The 18,842-nt window shown below is 37.0% G+C and overlaps 2 protein-coding genes and 1 pseudogene across 3 annotated transcripts; all 3 read right to left on the minus strand.

Moving 5' to 3' along the window:
• Positions 1–5,573: 5,573 nt before the first annotated feature.
• Positions 5,574–7,618, minus strand: LOC147520252 (GDSL esterase/lipase At5g55050-like). Of its 2 annotated transcripts, none has more exons than XM_086591833.1 (5): positions 7,313–7,618; positions 6,778–6,923; positions 6,348–6,572; positions 5,993–6,242; positions 5,574–5,872 (listed from the first exon to the last, which is right to left on the minus strand). In XM_086591833.1, exons 1-5 carry the CDS (start codon positions 7,548–7,550, stop codon positions 5,649–5,651), a joined length of 1,083 nt encoding a protein of 360 aa, XP_086447959.1. In that variant the 5' UTR covers positions 7,551–7,618; the 3' UTR covers positions 5,574–5,648. The 2 variants fall into 2 exon arrangements, with proteins under 2 accessions (XP_086447959.1, XP_086447958.1); XM_086591832.1 differs by having other exon boundaries at positions 6,348–6,680.
• A 604-nt stretch (positions 7,619–8,222) lies between these two features.
• Positions 8,223–9,011, minus strand: LOC147520253 (histone H3.2-like; annotated as a pseudogene).
• Positions 9,012–14,883: 5,872 nt separating this feature from the next.
• On the minus strand, positions 14,884–16,884 carry LOC147520254 (GDSL esterase/lipase At5g55050-like). Its single transcript, XM_086591834.1, has 5 exons — positions 16,583–16,884; positions 16,135–16,280; positions 15,740–15,967; positions 15,368–15,620; positions 14,884–15,256 (listed from the first exon to the last, which is right to left on the minus strand). The coding sequence occupies exons 1-5, from the start codon at positions 16,818–16,820 to the stop codon at positions 15,111–15,113; spliced, it is 1,011 nt and encodes a 336-aa protein (XP_086447960.1). The 5' UTR covers positions 16,821–16,884; the 3' UTR covers positions 14,884–15,110.
• Positions 16,885–18,842: the final 1,958 nt, after the last annotated feature.

Raw genomic sequence — 18,842 nt, forward strand, 5'->3', positions numbered from 1 at the left:
GGAATGACTCCCAAAATCCATAGACATCCTGCCGCCCGGCTGGTGAAAACAGAAGTTTTGGGCACTTAACGTCTATAGAAAAAACAATAGGGATTCAGGCCTTTCTAATCCATAAGAACTCATGTAGCTTAGAATAGTATGAATAATTAGATTTTGGGTTTTATAGATCTGCACCCCTATTTTGAAACGAAATTAGACTTGCCCCCCAAATTCAGGAAAATGAGACTTGCCCCCCAAACTCACACACCGTGAAATGTCTCTGTTATATCGTGGTAAAATGTCCTAACTACCATTTCTTGGTTATCTTAGAATGGGGGTGTTTCTCTTGTTTCAGGTTTGTATTAGAGGGGCAAGTCTAAATAAAATAATAATGTTGGTTTATATTAGGGGTGCAAGTCTAAATAAAAAATTAGTAAGTAGTGTAATTCAAGTGTAGTTATTCTAGTTATACTTACTAGCAAGATGCACGTGCTATGCACGCGATGTTAAGTAAAACTTGCCGAAAAGTGTAAACATAATTTTACTTCACCATTTTTTATTAATTTCCAAATTGGGGTGTTTGGAAGCTAGCAAATTTTGAGAGAAAGCACTCAATAAATTTTTATAGGAGAGTGTGTACGTATGTGTGTTGTGTCTTGGACTGACAATAATTAGACCACCTAATTAAACGGGAAACCTGATTCTACTCACGTGTTGTGACAAAGTATGAAACTTCAGGAACTCTCGATTAACAAAATGCTAATTGATTTTGGATGAAGTATAGTAAATAAAAAATAGTTATAGAAAGGCATAAAGCAAGGTACGTACAGATTCAAGTATGAATGAGATTTACAGATGAATATCTGAACAAATGTTCATACCTGTGGTTGGTCCTGTAGCGCAGAGGCCCCACTCTCCAGTTGCGGTGTGCTAACTCTATCCCATCGATGGGGGACTTCAGACTGAGAGTTCACAAATGCGTTATTGTTTTAAATAAGTGATCACCCATTATGTTGGCTCTCCATGTGAGCTTTAATAGCAGAAGGGAAACCTGTTCCAATAGACACATCTTTTGTTGGTGCTAGAGAAACCAGCTGAGGTCCAGTACACTGAACTGGTACACTTTCATCTCTAGTTTGAACACGACTCAAAAGATTCGTACATGAAAGTTTCACAACTATCAAACAGAGCCTATGAGTAGCAATTACCTTAGATTATAATTTATAAAAAAAATCCATGATTTTAACACCCTTCGAAATTTTACAATCAAATTTTTCTTAGGATAGGATCTTCTCGTCTCTACATAAAATCTTTTAATTCCAAATCTGACCATACCAAATGTAGTCTCCAAATAACAATGGAAATCAATTGCCAACAATTCTTACATTTGTAAACATATTTTTTATAGGGTTAAAGTTTCAGTTTTTGGTGTTCTCTTAGTGTGTGTGTGTGTTGATATTTATGTAGTCAGGACTTAGGAGATCACCCTCACAAAGTCATTGGCTGGTCATTCCTCAACTATTGGAATATTGATACAACACAGGGTGTAACTGCCTCATTGAATGTAATATGTCTAGATCATAGATACATTCTAAAGATCCACCATACATCTAGTCCTTTTGAGGGAACCCGGACCCACACCCATGAAGGCATATGGGATTTGAGTTGTGAAGTGTGTCGTAATGGCCGACATCTTGTATGCAGTAGGTTCGTTCCTTGGGTGGTGGGATCGCTATATCCATTGGAATGGACATGGGCTCTTCTCCGAAACTTACCCCCACGGATCCCGGGACCTCGGTTCTTGATCATCCCCACTCATAGGTCTAGCTAATTGTTTAACATTGATAACTAAGATCATTGGACCTTATTAATTTTAAAATTGGTACCAAGAATTTAAAGAACTGATCAAAATTGTCCATTTGTCCATAGAAAAACCTTAAACCGGGCTAAATCCATCAGTTATTTGGTTCTCTCTTAGTCTCCACGATTCAGCGTAAGTATGGCACACATATCTGAAAACACCCCGGATGAACTAAATTGTATATGTAGTAAGAAGGATTTAAATATGGATGTCCTTTAGACAACAATGATGCCGACAAGGATGATAACAATAGCATTAGGAGACTATACTTGCATATGTCGGTTTGTATCTACAATAACTACATCGAACCAATGCGAGTAGCCTCTGGATGGCTTCCTTTGCTACAACAGCCGGGATCTTTTCATTATCCCTTCTCAAAAATAGGAATCTGCCAACATATCGATTATAACATCACTTTATATAATCTACATTGCACGTACATAAATTTTTGAACGATTCAGCCCAACCGGTGTCGACTCACATACACGGAGCCTCGTGCATGAGTCCTAAGGCGCTTTCGGCAGCTCGGACCGAAAGTATCACAAACAGCCATCATGACACGACATCATGTTGTCGAAAGATAGCAAAAGTATTAGCAGGTCTCCCACAATCAGGTGATCTCAAAACCGGTCAAGGAAACAACTTTAACCTTTGCAAGATTGGTGGACTTTCCAACTCCATTGACACCAACAAAACAACAACATATGGTTACTTTTATAATGATTTGCATGTTGTTGCACTGTCCTACGATGTATTTGCACCCAATCATCGCCTAACAAATCCATTGGCTCTGACCTGGAAAAGGAAAAAAGCTTTATCTCTAGTAAATTATATATCCTTAGTCTACTAATTCCAAGCTGCCGGTAGCGGCTCGGACCTTCTCACAGATCGACCATATAGTGTCGGTAAAAAGTTTAAGTAAGTTTAAGATTTTGTACTTGTACTCTGTATAACACACAAACGAGAATTAACAATATAACAAATAACAAAAGCGAGTGGAATGCAGAGCAATATCCTTACGGCACAAAAAATAGGTGGTGACTAAAGGAAAATATATAAGTCAACCACGTAAGATCTAACGCACAACCCTTGCTGTCTTTTTGGCCGATTACTTGATGGTTCAAAATTCAAATCTTGGAGATCCTAAAAGAGTAGAAACCGAGCACATCGAAGCGATCTTTTCAAGTTAACAATTTCTTTAGTAATCTTTGTATGCATGTAAGATATTCTGAGTTTATCTTTTGTAGGTGTTGATGAAGGGTTGAGAAAGGCGGAGGTAAATTCTTGGGTTTAAACATCAGCAACTTGAGAACTCGAATCCCCAAAAATACCAGCGGCTTCAACTTCTTGTTGATGGCTGTAAGCAACCGATAAGCTGTGACTCACAAGTTGCACAAATGGCGATTGTCCAAGCATACCCGCAACAATATGCTACTTGCATTTTTCACTTGAACACGGCAAAATGAATCTCCAAATAATAAATATCCTCGGTTCAAAGTAAATAGCCTTCTTGAATTCTTTTTTTTTCTTTATACATATATTTCTAATAATATCGAGCTAGTTAGTCCCAACTATTTCAACTTGTGATATTCATATGATACTACCCCTCATGAGTTCTGAACTATGCGAATAATTTACTTGAGCACCAATTTTTGAGTTATGAAAAATGGCGACAAAAAAAAAAATTAAATGTAGAATGAGTACAAAGAAATTAAATGTAGAATGAGTACCTTCAAATTGTGATATACTTCCACCCCCATCTTCATTGCCTCTTTGAAAGAGGAGGCTCCCTTGGAAGGATCATGAACTCCACGAAATTGAAGACCAAGTCAAAGTCGAACTTAGAAACTCACAAGAATAATGAAATTTCTTCAATATGAAAAAGATTTGGATTGACAAAGTCATTACCCTGCATCATGAAGCTTGTTAAAATTCCACCAAAATGAAACTTAATAGATAATACTATACCCACACCCACACACACAAAACACGATACACACATAAAGAGAACCTTCATTGGTCCATCAATGTTATCCGGTTGTTACCTTTGAGAAGTAAGCAACAATGTTTTTGCCTCGTGTATTTCATCTGTTGAACCAAAGAGCAAGCGATTGTATCCCACTCAAATCTTCTATCTGCTTTGACCTTAAAGCGAATCCATCATTCCTTGAACCCGGATGCTCTTCCAAAGATATACCAAACATGCAACAATGTTGACTTCTAAAGACACGATCTTAAAACTTGAAGTCTTTGATAGACATCCATACACGCATCCATTCTTCCTAAGCGATATAGAACACGAGTCTCTAACAACATAGTAGCGGATGTTTGCTCCACGAGAATGCATACACTCGAGCTTCATCCAACTTGTTTTTGTCGAGACAGGCGGTATGCCTACTTAGATAAAAAAAAAAAAAAAAAAAAAATTGTTCAAGCTCTAATAGATATATATAGGCCAAGTCATTATCAAGGACACATTTCACAATTAAAAACACCAAACAATCCGGTTTTCTCCATGGATGATTCATATTCACAAAAATACAGTTAAATCTGAAACTCATGTAACTATAGACCAAAAAATCCATACAGTTAATCCTTATAGATTATTGTTATTACCTTATAGAAATTGAAGTCATTGAGAGTAGAGGGTAGATTTTGAATGGTGGAAAGAGCCTTATCATAATCATCCACCTTAATCAACCCCACAATTTTACAACGCAAAGCGTCAACGTCACCAGGAATAATACCAAGAAGTGTAAAATAAAATAAAATAAATTAATAGTCTGAAGAAAAATATAAAATTGTAAAAAGATTAATTAATATAAAAATACCTTGATCGAAACTTTAACCGCTTGTTGAAATCGGATCTATGGATATGTCGATTGAGGGTAGAGAAAAGATCTTGGTGAAGGCATTGAACAAAGGTAATAAAGTTACAGTATATCGGTAACCACGCATATGATGAAATTTTTACGAAGTCCTTCTTTAGTTACATTTCGATCTAACCGAATTGGAAGCATAAAGCAAAAACGATCTTGGAAAGAGTTCATGGAGAAAAGAGGGGAAGTTGAAAGAACTTCGGTATTATTAATGGTAGTTAAGTGGGTATTAATGGTATTTAAGTGGGTATTAATGGCAAGGTAACACGGCGTACATGTCAATATAGGCGTGGATTTGGGTTTTGCCCCGAATTTACATAAAACTCCTTTGTCGTGTGTTGTAATTGAAGGGTATAAATAGAAATAAAAATTAAATGTGAAATAGTCTTTTTTAAGACATTGAATAATATTTTTTTGTATTTAATTAGGGGTATTAGGTGGTAGAAAAAAGGCTGGTCTAATTTAAAAGGCCAAGTTAATTATGGTGTATTTTACTAATAGAGATAGTCTTGACTAACTGAAAACCAACTAGAACTTTGAGTTATAAATAACAAACTCGATGTACTTTTGTCATTAATGGTCTGGAGTTATGGAGTTAGCTAGGTTTTAGGTTAAAATGAATGTGTTTTACACAAATGTACAACTAGAATGCTTTTCACACGAGAAAGAGTAGTTAGGACATTTCACCACGAGATAACAAAGATATTTCACGGTGTGTGAGTTTGGGGGGCAAGTCTCATTTCCCTAAATTTTGGGGGCAAGTCTAATTTCGTTTCAAAATAGGGGTGCAGATCTATAAAACCCTTATATTTTTATTAAGATTAAGAGATACAATTGAGTATATAAAGAGCAAATAGTATGAATAATTAGATTTTTATTAAGATTATGAGATACAATTGAGTATATAGAGCATGATAGCTCCGATCTTATTAGTCAGCTTCAGCTAACTGCTTGAAATTAATTGGTGTTACAAATTTTAGACCACCGCCATAAAGGGTTAGAGCTGCCACTTCAGCTGCAGCCTGTGTAGGGTGATACAAGTCCCAAAACAGATATTCTTCGCGATTTGAACAGACTTTAGCACTTGGAGAACATGGAACCTCCCCATTAAAATCTCCACCTCCACAACATGCTGTTTTCAGTTCCTTGATTTCTACAGAATTAAGATAAGATGAAATTAATCAGCATAGTCGATCTGTTATGTAATAAATTACTTCCTACATTATTCAAGCAACTAATAGGCTTTTGCGGAGTTTTGGAATGAAATACATACTGATGGGGAGTGGGTTCTCCATGAAACTAGTCACCATCTCATATGCATTTCCAAGTGAATATTTCATATCTTTGTATTCAGAGCTTAGCTGCTGCAACAAAGCCTGAATCGACACAAAAAACATTTGAGAGTACTCGTTCAAGGGGTCCAAACATCCTCCTGTGGTGTTGAAAATCCTTTGAGATGGACAACATCCAATTGGTGGAACACTAATTATGCCAAACTTTCTTGCTCCAAGTTTGTATAAAGCCTGCATGCCATGTATATTTTCGTTAGATAGATCATGTAAACAAATAGTAATGCGTCATATTTCAGTACTATACTGTAACTCTGTAAGTAGGTTCAAATGACTAACCCTCAAGTGATTCCCATAAGTGGATTTAAGAAAGAACATATACTGCTCCTTGTTTGAAGTACCGTTAAGAGCGAAATATTCGAAGATGTCATTGCTCCCTACGCTTATGAAGAAGGGAGATTTGGAGAGGAAGCTATCTGTAGTCTCTTGACCCCAGAACTCTAAAAGAATGTTGCGGACACCAGCAAATTGTTGAATCTGTTCTCCCATGTGGATCACCTTTCCCTGTTTATAGATATGGTAATAAGTTCTATAGCGTTTCGCACGCATACATGTCGATAAATGAAAATGTTGCCGTGACTCAATACATGTCAGGCGCAGGTACGGCGTAGTCTGTAGACCATCAAAATATAAAACAAGTCTAGTGGCCAAATATACTGTCCATGCACCGATCTGAATTCAGGACCCTAGAGAATTAAAAACAACTTACATATGGAGCACTCCCCGTGACATCCAAAATTCCTGAACCTCCTGAGGCAAAGTTCACACCGCGTTGGACATGCTTGTAGATATTAAGCTTTCTGCTCAGGAGAGTAAGAAAAGCTGGTGGACTCCTCCTAAAACCCAATTGCTTGGCTGCCAATAAGCATTCCAATATTAAGTTAATTTAATTATCTCAAAGTGAAAAAAAATCAAAATAAATGTATCATTGCTCTTTTCTTTGATACAATTTGTTTTCCCTCACAAAATAAATGTTCTGTAATTTATGCAAAGTCAGATATATCAAGGACAAACTATAACGAACATTATAAACCAGTAAGAGATCTCGTCCAGTAATAAAATATCTCCCCGGTTGCTCCTCAAGTCCAATATGTGATGTAAAAACTTAAATTGCTAGAAAAACTGTACCGATTAAGGATCCAATTTAGCAAATTAATTGGTTGTAAGCTTGTAGTTTCCCAAAGGTTTCTCTATGAAGTTCAGATAAATGCAATGTAAACTAATATGATTAAAAATATACTTACAGAGAAAGTCTGCACTGTTTAAGCCATTACTAAACCTGCCGGTGGCTACAGAGCCAGGAAAATCAATACCATTTTGAGGGAAATCGGCCCTCGCCGTGGAAGTATTGATGTTATTGTTGGTCCCAACATCAGCTGTAGAGTCACCAAATATGAACACAGCTGGAACAGCTGCATTTGTTACCATGGACAGAGAAAGAACAACAAGAATAAGAGAAATTACACCCCGTCTCTCTGCCATGGAAACTTTTTAGGCAGCTGTTAAGAAAAAATAAGTTCACTACAGCTTCACTTGTTGCTCATCTTTCAAACAAGTGTTCAAGGTCATTTATATAGCCAAGCAGACAAAAGAGTCCAAGCAATTAGGAAACAAAGTATCGGACACCAAAGGCAGCAGGCCGACAAGTCTAGGCCGCTACTTAGACGGATTGTATATTTGTACTAGTACTATAAGGCATCAGCGTGTCTTCCAAACATAAAACTACTATTTGACCAAGTTTTGATGAAAGCATTGGCCGCACTATTTGTGTTTTTTTCTTGTACTTTCCTAGTTTATCTGTATTTATTTATTCTATTTGTTTCTTTATGATCGACCTACATGGCTACCCGGCTGCATAAAGATTTATAAAGGTTCCAAACATATTATCTGTATTCAAATTCTCAAACATTCTTGTAACTTTGTACGGTTCTAAAACGTATTTCGTTACGGGATATACTGGTTATCAAACAGTTTTCTTGATTTCTTCGCCGCAAAGATAACTTTTCATACAATTGTAGTGGTATAGAAGTAGATTTCGTTTTGACATATTTAATAATGGTTTACCCCACCACATAGAATTGAAAAAATTGGGTAAGACCATAATAACAATAAAAATGAATGAAATGATAACAACAAAATAATAAAAAATTGAAATTGAGTGAAGATATTCTTGTAATTTCATTTAAAACCCCATCAGATGAAGTTACAAAACAAACACAACTAAACATAAACCCTAAGCACGTTCGCCTCGAATCCTTCTAGCAAGTTGGATGTCCTTAGGCATTATAGTGACCCTCTTGGCATGAATTGCACAAAGATTAGTATCCTCAAACAAACCAACCAAATAAGCTTCTGCTGCTTCTTGAAGTGCAGCAACAGCTGAACTCTGAAACCTCAAATCTGTTTTGAAATCTTGTGCTATTTCACGAACCAATCTTTGGAACGGGAGTTTTCGGATTAAAAGCTCAGTGCTTTTTGATATTTCCGGATTTCTCGCAATGCGACAGTTCCTGGCCTGAAACGATGGGGTTTCTTGACTCCTCCAGTTGCTGGTGCTGATTTTCTGGCTGCTTTGGTTGCTAATTGTTTTCTAGGTGCTTTTCCTCCTGTTGATTTTCTTGCTGTTTGTTTTGTTCTTGCCATTGCAAATAAAATTAAGAGAGGGAAAATTGGGTTTTGATTTTTTTTGGTTTTGGGATGTGAAAATTTTGGTGGATTTTGGGTTGGTATTTATAAATTGAAGTGGGTGGAAGATGGAATCGACACCGTTGTTTTGTTGTGTGCTATCGATGGTTGTGAATGATTTTGAATTTTTTTGACGTGGATCGGTGACGTGGGAGGTAGGAGGGATCGTGACCTTTGTTGCGTTTTGAGTCTTATCAAAGGCCGTTATAGATTTTGCGGGATTCACTTGGATCGGTGACATGGCCAGCGATGATTCGGCTACATCACGTGCTGTGCTATGTCTAGTTTCTTGGGCTTGTATATTGGACTAAATCCATATGCCCATTCTGCCAGTTAGGCCGCTGTTAACTGGAACATACGGAATTTTGGGTAGGTGGGTAGGGCTGGAAATGGAGCGGATTCATGTCGGATTCTAACTCTAAACTCTTTACCATATTATGATTCATCCGGATTTGGGTCGGATTTCGGATGAATACACTATTTTAATAATTTTCATATATAAATGTAAAATATAAATTAATTTTTAGGCATCAAAATATAAATCTTGTTAAAATGATTTGGGTTTTCTGATATTCAGGTCGGATTCTAATCACAAACATAGAAACCATATCCGTTAAAATGGATTCGGATATGCTTGGATTCGAATTGAATCCCGTACCATTTCCAGCCCTAATTTTGGGTCACAAAAGGGATTGAGAACGTTTTTTTTTTTTCTAATTAAATAAACTAATTTGCTTTGTTTTGGTTTGAAGTAGGAGTTAAATATTAGCCACGTAATTGACTAAATGATCAGAACCATCTCCATTTACTTGATTAAAACCATTAATCCCTCAATTTTGCTAAGTGACAGACTTCATACTAGTCGCGAACTCGCGACATACTTGTTGTTGTAAGTCGATCAGTGTGCATTAAAGTTGGTGATTAATTAATCGGGCACTCATCAAATTACATTGGGCAGCTTCCAGTCTAAGCCCGACAACTAAGTCCAACAACAACAATGATACACTATCTCAATGCATACCAGCTACCATTTTTTCCAAACCTTTTTAGTCAATATCATCTCTCTCACGAGACAAAAAAATAAATAAATAAATAAAATCGAGTTTTTTGTCGTATTCATACTCCGAGTGTTGAGTTGTGAATCAACAATGTGAATTGAAGTTGGCGACTTCACCCAATTCAAGTTATGTCTCGTTTGAGTATATACTCAAACTTGGTTGGGTTGATTAAGCTTAATTAGGTTGATTAAATTTGATTGGGTGGAAAATTAAGTTGATTAAACTTAATTGGGGTGGAAGATTGGGTTGAATTGATTAAATTTGATAATTTCAAACTTGATGTTTTTTTGGAGTTTGGGTGGAAGATTGGGTTGATTAAACTTGAGTTCGAGTTTGCCCAAGCTTGATGAAGTCGTTTTCGAGTTTGAGTTTGAGTTAATTAAGTGGAAGTTGATTTTTAAAATGAACATCGTGACAACACAAACCGAATTTTTTAAGTCCAAACGACCCAGCCATGTCGCCCAAGAAAGTCCCCAAACGACCCCGCCATGTTGTCTTGGATTTGCCCAAACCACCCGCCATATCGTCTAGTAAAAACAAAGAGTTTTGTCTCAAGCGATATCGCATACCACTGAGTGTACACTCAAACTACATGGTGAGGTTGTTTGAGTGTGCGCTCAAACTATCTTGAGACCATTTGAGTGTACACTCAAACGACCGAGGGGTTCGTTATGGCAAGACCGGTTGGATTGGTTGTTGGGTATGGGCTTTGATGGCAAACTTATAATATGACAAACTTGTAATATTTCTTTTTTTGTGGGGTTGTCCAATCCAATTTGATGAGTGCTCGATCTGGGACCCTTAAAGTTTTCCGTAAGAGAAAAGCTGCTAAGGATGGGTTGAAATTGTTGAGGCAAACAAGCGCTCCATATTTACCCAAGAAACTCTAAAGATTGTATCTCAAGGAAGTCAATCTGAGCGGCTAATATAGTTCACACATCCATAAAGAAGTTAAACTAGGCGGTATCCATATAAAGATAGGTAGTTTGATGAAATTGTTTCACCTAAATTTTGGAGTTGAAGCTCATACGACACTACTAGCTCCAGCTCCACCAGTTGCAGCACTACCTTACGTTATGTTCTGATGTACACTAGTAATAAAAACCATTATGTTTTGATGTACACTAGTATTTCTTCTCAGCTGGAAACATAAGTTTTTTCCGCAAACAAAGCAAGGAAACAAAGAGGTTTCGATCACAAAATAGTCGCGTTAAGCAGAATTGAAAAACGGCCCATGGGATGCAGAACAATGTGACCCGTTTGGTCCATTATAATGATGATAGCCAACGAAAAATCAGCGGTGGTGAGAGGTTGCAGTGACGAACAATAGCTCTAGCTCCACAACCAGCTCATATAATAGATCTTGGGGATGGTTTGGCTACCATAAAAAAACAAGAGATAAAGTGGAAACTATTTATTGTTACAACAAATTAATGTAAGTTTTTAGTGACATTAATTATTAACTATTTATTATAAAGTGGAAACTATTTATTATTACAACAATTTTTTTTATTAGAAATTTAATGTTATTAGTGATTCCCGATTGAATTAGTTGCTAAAACTTTTTTCATTGTGTAGGGATTGGATAAAAGATTGCTTAGGCATCAGGATGTTGTTTATGGGGGTTTTGGTGGGGCACACTACATGATTAAAGGTGGTTACAACACTATTATTGAATCTCTAGAGAATTGCCTCGTTGTTCACTCGAACCATGTGGTCACTGAAGTCTCATATAGCATGATGGGATAATATTATAAGTCTATATAACCATACTATCATGTAGAAAAAACTATAAAAGATTAATATTAAAAGTAAAAAATTACCTTGTTTTGTTTTATTTTTTGTTTTTTTAAGTAAAAATTTTATTAGTAATAATAACAAGTTTTACAAATAATTAGAACAAACGTACAACAAGCTGCGCCTCCAGTCCTTTATGATTTTGTTATTTATTTATTTATTTATTTATTTTGGGTTGGGGTGTGACGCTTGTTTAAGAATTTAGAGTGAAAGAAAGGAGGGGTGATTAGAATTATATAAACTGATCGATTAGGCTTTAGGTAAACTATAAAAGATTAATATTGAAAGTAAAAAATTACTTTATTTTGTTTTTGTTTTTGTTTTTGTTTTTGTTTTTTTGTTTTTGTTTTTTTTTTGTTTTTTTTTTCCAGTAGAAATTTTATTGATAATAATAACAAGTTTTACAAATAATTAGGACAAGCGTGCAACAAGCTGCGCCTCAAATATTTTCTGGAAAAAAAATTTTAATTTTTTTTGGGTTGGGATGTGACGCTTGTTTAAGAATTGAGAGTGAAAGAAAAGAGAGGTGATTAGAATTATATAAACTGACCGGTTGGGCTTTAGGTCTTTGACTATTTGTTTTAGTCTCATTAACCCATCAAACATTGAAAAAAAAGAATCCTTGTGTTTGTAGTAAAAAAACTGACTGACTAGGGAATACACAAAGTTTTAGTCATGGCTGCCCCCCTTCTCCTCTACCTCCCACTGTCTAATCCCCACTCCAACCCACTCAACCACCAACCCATCTCTTGTTGTTTCCACCAACTCCTCCTTGGTTGTGGCGATTCCATCTCTTAAGAAGGAAGCTTCCTGCTTTGAGAATATCTCTAGAACTTCTAATCCAAATCTTTCACTGCCAAACAATGAGGGAAGAAGCGGAGCTCGTTGCTCAAAGGAAATCCCACTTTCCACTAGTTGTGAGGAGTTATTTTATTTTGAACCCGAATTTTCAGGTGATACACTGGTTATTGAAGACTAGGTGTTTGAAGAAGGTGCCAAGGAGTGGGAAGACTGTGTAGTGGGGGTTTTTTCTCGACAAAAAGCTCCCGTATACTATGGTAAAGACCAATGTATAAAAAATATGGAACTTGAAAGGCGATTTCGACTTAGCTCTTGATGGAGATATATACTACTTAAAGTTTTACAACAATGAAGACAGAGAAAGTGTCCTTGATAACGGGTCATTCTATATTGCAGGAAAATTGTTTGTTATCCGACTTTGGACAATGGAGGTTGAAGAGAACAGAGGTTTAATTAGTAGAGTACCTGTTCGGGTGAAACTTTATAATGTACCAAAACATATGTGGAATGCTAAGGGATTTAGTTACATAGCTAGTTCTCACGAGTAAGCCTCTATTCATAGATAAAACAAGCGAGGGAAAACAAATGCTTACTTTTGCTAGGATTTGTATTGATATCAATGCTGATAAAGAATTGCCTGCATCTATTAAATTGAAGAGTAGAAACGGGAATATCTACAAAATTCTATTAGAATTCCCATGGAATCCCTTGATTTGCACCGAATGCAAGGTTTTTTGTCACAATTTGACAGGATGTGAAAAACAAATACCAAAAGCCGCTGACAATGCAAGAATTGACCAAACGACGCGAAAGAACGATGGGAATGTAAAGACCACTCAAGGGGTATGAAGAAAAAAGGAACATAGACACGAGAAGGTCACAGATGAGCCGATCATCGAAGCCACCCTAGGCAGTCCATCAGTGAGAAATTTGAACGCAGGTAACAAATTTGCTACCCTTGCAAATGACACAACACTAATTGCTATCTCTGATATTGTTCAAGCTACTACAATAAGAGAATGTGCCATTGGCATAGAACCTCAGCAAGATAGTCTACGTTTTCTCCAAGACAAGCACCACCAGATATATGAAGCTCTTGTGAATACAAGTGAGGATGAATGCTCGAATACTATCGATAGTGAGGTAGCAAATGACACAACACTAGTTGCTATCTCTGATATTGTTCAAGCTACTACAATAAGAGAATGTGCCATTGGCATAGAACCTCAGCAAGATAGTCTACGTTTTCTCCAAGACAAGCACCATCAGATATATGAAGCTCTTGTGAATACAAGTGAGGATGAATGCTCGAATACTATTGATAGTGAGGTTAGTAGAGAGAAAGAGAATGACTTCTTTAATGACCACATTATTCTTGTTACAAACCAAGTTGAAGGCACTCATCCTCAAGATTTTGTTGAGGTTACTTCTGAAAATTTGGCAGTAACACCTCTGATTAATGGAGATTAATGGAGAACTATTGAGAAGAAAAAGAAAACTAAGAAGCACGTTCAACGATCTCCTGGTGAAATAGATGATCCCACTCTCGCCATGATGCAGAAAGTTTTCTCTTTGGCCAGGAAAAAGGTTAAGCATCTTGATAGTTATATTAAAGAGATTTTGAATAAGTGAATGAGTCAGACATTTGCTTGCATCCATTGTGGAACCTTCTTCCGAGAGTTTGATAAGGCCCAAAAGCATGTTTCGAAAGATCACCCAACCTTGGCAAAACAATTCTCGAAAGGAAAGTAGGTGGAATGAGATACTTCTGGTAATGGTGTACTTTGAATAGATTTGGTATTAGGCTTGATGCCTTAAAACTTGTGTTTTGGTCGAACCTCTTTCTAATGATTATACTCTTAGGGAAGGTATGCATGAGGGTGATGCCTCATGAACTCCATATGTAACAAGTTAATTATCAATAAAACAGGTGGGGTTAGCTTTAATCCCAGCTTAACTTTCTTTTTTTTTTTTTTAAAAACATTGAAAAAAGACTCATCAAACATTGAAAGAAAGACACTTGGATAATTGGATTCGGTTGATTTTGTGACACTTGGATAATTGGATTCGGTTGATTTTGTAGGTTGAACACGTAATAAGAGAACAAAATATCATGGCCGCGAATGAGATCATTGAGCTCTTTTGCGAACTAGTTGTGGCACGACTTTCAATCATCGCAAATCAGAGTTACTTACAGTATCTTTGTGGCCTTTTTAGTGTTTTATTTTTGAAAGAGTCTAACATAGGAGTATGGGACATGTTACATTCCAGGGACTGCCCTGCAGTTTTGAAAGAAGGGATTTCAAGTTTATTATTCGCGGCGCCATGATGCTCAGATATTCAGCAACTGCGAACTATATTTGAGAAGAAGTACGGGAAAGAGTTAGTAAATGCCGCAACAGAACTGCGTGCAAATTGTGGCGTGAATCGTACGGACTGACAGTCATGGATCATCAAACCATCACAAACAACAATAGATAGCAATCGGCTCTCCATTGAAAAACAAACGCCCCTTATTCCATACAACCATATCATGTAGCAATCTTATATATCAAGAAACTTAATGAGTGTATGCCCAGATACAATTGCCCATATGTCTAGAGAAGTATTATAGCTCCTTCTTATTAGTTAGCTTCAGCCAGCTCCTTGAAATTAATTGGGGTAACAAATTCTGGCCCACCTTCATAGAGGGTTCGAGCTGCTAGCTTAGCTGCGGCCTGTGTAGGATGATACAAGTCCCAAAACAGATATTCATCCCGATTCGAGCAGAGTTTAGCACTCTGGGAACATGTATCCTCCCATTAAACTTTCCACTTCCACAACATGCACTTCTCACTTCCTTGATATCTACAGAATCAGAGAAGCTTATGTTATAAATAAAAGCCATTACTTTAATCAGTTATTTCCTAAGTTCAAGTAGTAAATAGGATTTCATAAATCTTGTAACGAAATACGTACTGGGAGGGGGGTTATTTAGGATAACTGACACCAGGTCATATGTATTCCCGAGAGAATATTTCATATCTTTCAACTCACAGCTTAGCTGCTGCAACAAAGCATCAATTGACAAAAAGAACAATCGAGAGTACTCGTTCAAGCCCTCCGAACATCCTCCTATACTAGTATTGTTAAATATCCTGTAAGATGGACAACATCCAAGTGGTGGAACACTTACTATGCCAAACTTTCTTGCTCCAAGTAAGTATAACACCTGCATGCAATGTATATTTTCATTAGATATGATCGGTGAAGATCATCGAAACAAACATCTGTGATTTATCCTTGGTATATCGATCAATACCATATTGTAAGCCGATTGAAATAACTCACCCTTAAGTGTTTCTCATAAGCGGATTTAAGGATGGTAATATATTCCTGCTTGTTTGAAGTACCATTGTTTAAAGCAAAATATTCGAAGAGGTCATTGCTTCCTACGCTTATGAAGAAGGGCGATCTTGATAGGATGCTATCTGTAGCCTCTTCACCACAGAATTCTTTAATAATGTTGTGAACTGTGGCAAATTGTTGGATCTGTTTGCTCATGGGGAGTACCTTTCCCTGTTTAATTACTTAAAATGTAAGTTCTATAGCCTCAGGCAAACATATATAATGATCGAGGAACGAAAATGTTATCCCGATTGGAATACACGTTAGGCGTACGTGTAGTCTCTATCCAAATGTTGAAAGGAGGTGAATTCAGGACTCGAGAAGAAAATAATACTTACATATGGAGCAATCCCGGTTACGTCCATAAGCCCTGAACCTCCTGATGCAAAGTTCACACCGCGTAGAACATGCTTGTGGAGACGAAGCTTTTCTTTCATGAGAGTAAAAAAAGGTGGGGGACTTCTCCTAAACCCCATTTGTTGTGCTGTGAATAAGCATTCCAGTATTAAAGTCATTCAATTATCTCAGTGCTAATATTCAACGCATCGGTTCTCTTTAAAGAAATTTGTTTTTACATGAAATATAAGATTGAATTTGTAGCATTGAATATTTTGATTTTACTCAGCACCACCAAAATATGTAGGCACTAGTCACATTGTTTTGTCAGATATATAGTCATTTTACATTGAACTGTTGCAACTTTTCCATAGTTTCCTTTTGTTTCTTGCATGAATACTACAAATACAAAAACTTACAACTAAAATAGATAATGAACGGTATAGTTACCAAGAAAGTCTGCAGTGTTTAAGCCATTACTGAACCTGCCGGTGGGTACAGAGCCAGGAAAGTCTATACCATTTTGTGGGAAATTGGCCTTTGCCTTGGAATCTTTAATGTAATTGTTGGTCCCAACATCAGCTGTAGAGTCACCAAATATGAAAACAGCCGGAACAGCTGCATTTGCTACCATGGACAGAGAAATAACACAAAGAAAAGAAGAAATGAAAACCAATCTCTCTGCCATGGATATAGGCAAACCAACTAAAAAGTGCAAAAAGAAAGTTCGCTACTACAACTTCAGTTGCTGCACATCGTCAAACAAGTGTGCACCATTATTTATAACCAAACAGACAAAAAATGTCCAAGCATTTGGGACAAATATAGTATCTGATGCCAAAGGTCCAAGCACTTGGGACAACAAGAGTATGCCACAAATAGGTATCTGCATGACTGCATGACTGCATGTAGATTGTTTTTTTCATAAAGATTAAATTTGGACATCCAACTCAAACCAATTGGTTAAAGTATATTTGTTTATTTATTGCAATGCAATTGTTCCTGGCCTGAAACGATGGGTTTCTTCACTGCTCCAGTTGCTGGTGATGATTGTCTGGCTGCTTTAGTTGTTAATTGTTTTCTAGGTGTTTTTCCTCCAATGGAGTGTGGAGGGTACCTAATCAGTTGAAGGAACTACTACAAGTGGCAGGGATACATCAAATGCCCTAGATTAATCGAAACTCAGTGGACTACATGATTTGGAAGCCGGACCAGAAGGGGAAGTTCATGTTAGAATAGTTGTATCAACCACGGCAACTAGAGTAGAACATAAAGGAGCGATGACAAGGGCGAAATTAGGGTAATAACCAAATGCCAGATTAGGCTATCCTTAAGGAAAGATTTAAGCCCCTTCCAATAGTGCGAGAAGGCAAATGATGCGTCTCCCTCACATGATTCAATGGTTAACAGCGGTTTGACTTTGCACTAGACGGACTACTCTCAGAAACAACAATATAACTCTTTTACGGTGGCTCACGGGGAAGAAGAGAAGAAGAATAGGATAGGTTATAGTTTCTGTTTCTCTGAGATGGGTTTCTGATCTATTAAAGTCTATCCCCTCTATGGACTCACATTCCTATTTATAGAGATTAGGTCGGTCTCCTAAACAGATAATGAAGAGAGACCAACTCCTAATAGAACACCAAAACTTGTTGCTTAAGGAAAAAACAAAACAAGTTTAGGCAATTGGTCCAACCACTACCCCAATGATGGCCAAGCCCAAACTGAACTTGGGCGATGTGGTGGATAACCAATGTGGGACTATCTATTATGCACTAAAGTGGAGAGAACACTATTTGTTCATCTCCTCCACTTTGCACGCACACACACTAGTATTTAGAAATACACAAGAGATTTCAACAATCCCCCACTATTTCAAAATATTAATAGTCCCTCACTATTTTGGAATAGGATATTTCAAAAGAAAAGGGTTAACTAAATGCCAGAGAGAATCGAAAAAACAATGCATAAGATATTGGTGCTTTACGGGCTTGAACCAGTCATGGGATAACATGTCTTATAATACGTGAAAGTGGTGGATTAAAAAATCTTTGAACCAACATTCCCTTGTAGTAAAATAGATCACATGCACCCACATTGCTCTTTCATTATATGCATGTTCTGCGGTGTTGCACTTTTTGGCCCTTGCGTTGCCTGTGTTCCATGGATGCTCTAGAGTACTTGCCCGTATACTCATAAGAACCGACCCAGTTCTACATTCACGTAGGTGGATATCCATCAAGTGTACATTGCAGTTAAAATACACTATCTCATTATAAAATAGACTATGGATTTCAATAAGAGTAAAATAACTCATCCTTACTCATTGCAATTCTAGTTATACAAAGTATACTATAGTACCATCTCGCCATAGGGTGGGACATCTCATAAATAAATAAGGCGATAATCTTTGCGGGGACGGTAAAGTGACTTGTTTTCCCTTTGAACCTACTTCATGGGATCTCCAATCACATAGGTAGGGTTGCGTCCCGATTAATAAGCCCTATATATGGGCATAAGTCCTATCCCCTCGACGATATAACCACTTGCCTCCAAAGAAGTGGTGTGGTCAGATATGTGGCCAAACTAAGTCCAACCTAACATAATATCTAGCAACTGTTTGATTAAGTTATATCTCAAACTTATGTATATACATTTCCCATTGCGTATTTCTTTTATGTCTTAGCTATTGCAATGAGAGACAGTTACA

The sequence above is a fragment of the Coptis chinensis genome, chromosome 2 (assembly GCF_015680905.1).
Source record: "Coptis chinensis isolate HL-2020 chromosome 2, ASM1568090v1, whole genome shotgun sequence".
Taxonomy (NCBI): Eukaryota; Viridiplantae; Streptophyta; class Magnoliopsida; order Ranunculales; family Ranunculaceae; genus Coptis; species Coptis chinensis.

What these genes read in the sequence shown, in the direction of transcription:
- LOC147520252 (XM_086591832.1), bottom strand. Translation starts at nt 7,550, where the DNA reads ATGGCAGAGAGACGGGGTGTAATTTCTCTTATTCTTGTTGTTCTTTCT. An exon ending in TCACGGGGAGTGCTCCATAT is followed by an intron (nt 6,681 to 6,777) that starts GTAAGTTGTTTT and finishes GATGGTCTACAG; the next exon opens with ACTACGCCGTACCTGCGCCT. An exon ending in CTTATGGGAATCACTTGAGG is followed by an intron (nt 6,243 to 6,347) that starts GTTAGTCATTTG and finishes CATGGCATGCAG; the next exon opens with GCTTTATACAAACTTGGAGC.
- LOC147520254 (XM_086591834.1), bottom strand. Translation starts at nt 16,820, where the DNA reads ATGGCAGAGAGATTGGTTTTCATTTCTTCTTTTCTTTGTGTTATTTCT. An exon ending in AAACACTGCAGACTTTCTTG is followed by an intron (nt 16,281 to 16,582) that starts GTAACTATACCG and finishes GCTTATTCACAG; the next exon opens with CACAACAAATGGGGTTTAGG. An exon ending in CCTAAATAACCCCCCTCCCA is followed by an intron (nt 15,257 to 15,367) that starts GTACGTATTTCG and finishes CTGATTCTGTAG; the next exon opens with ATATCAAGGAAGTGAGAAGT.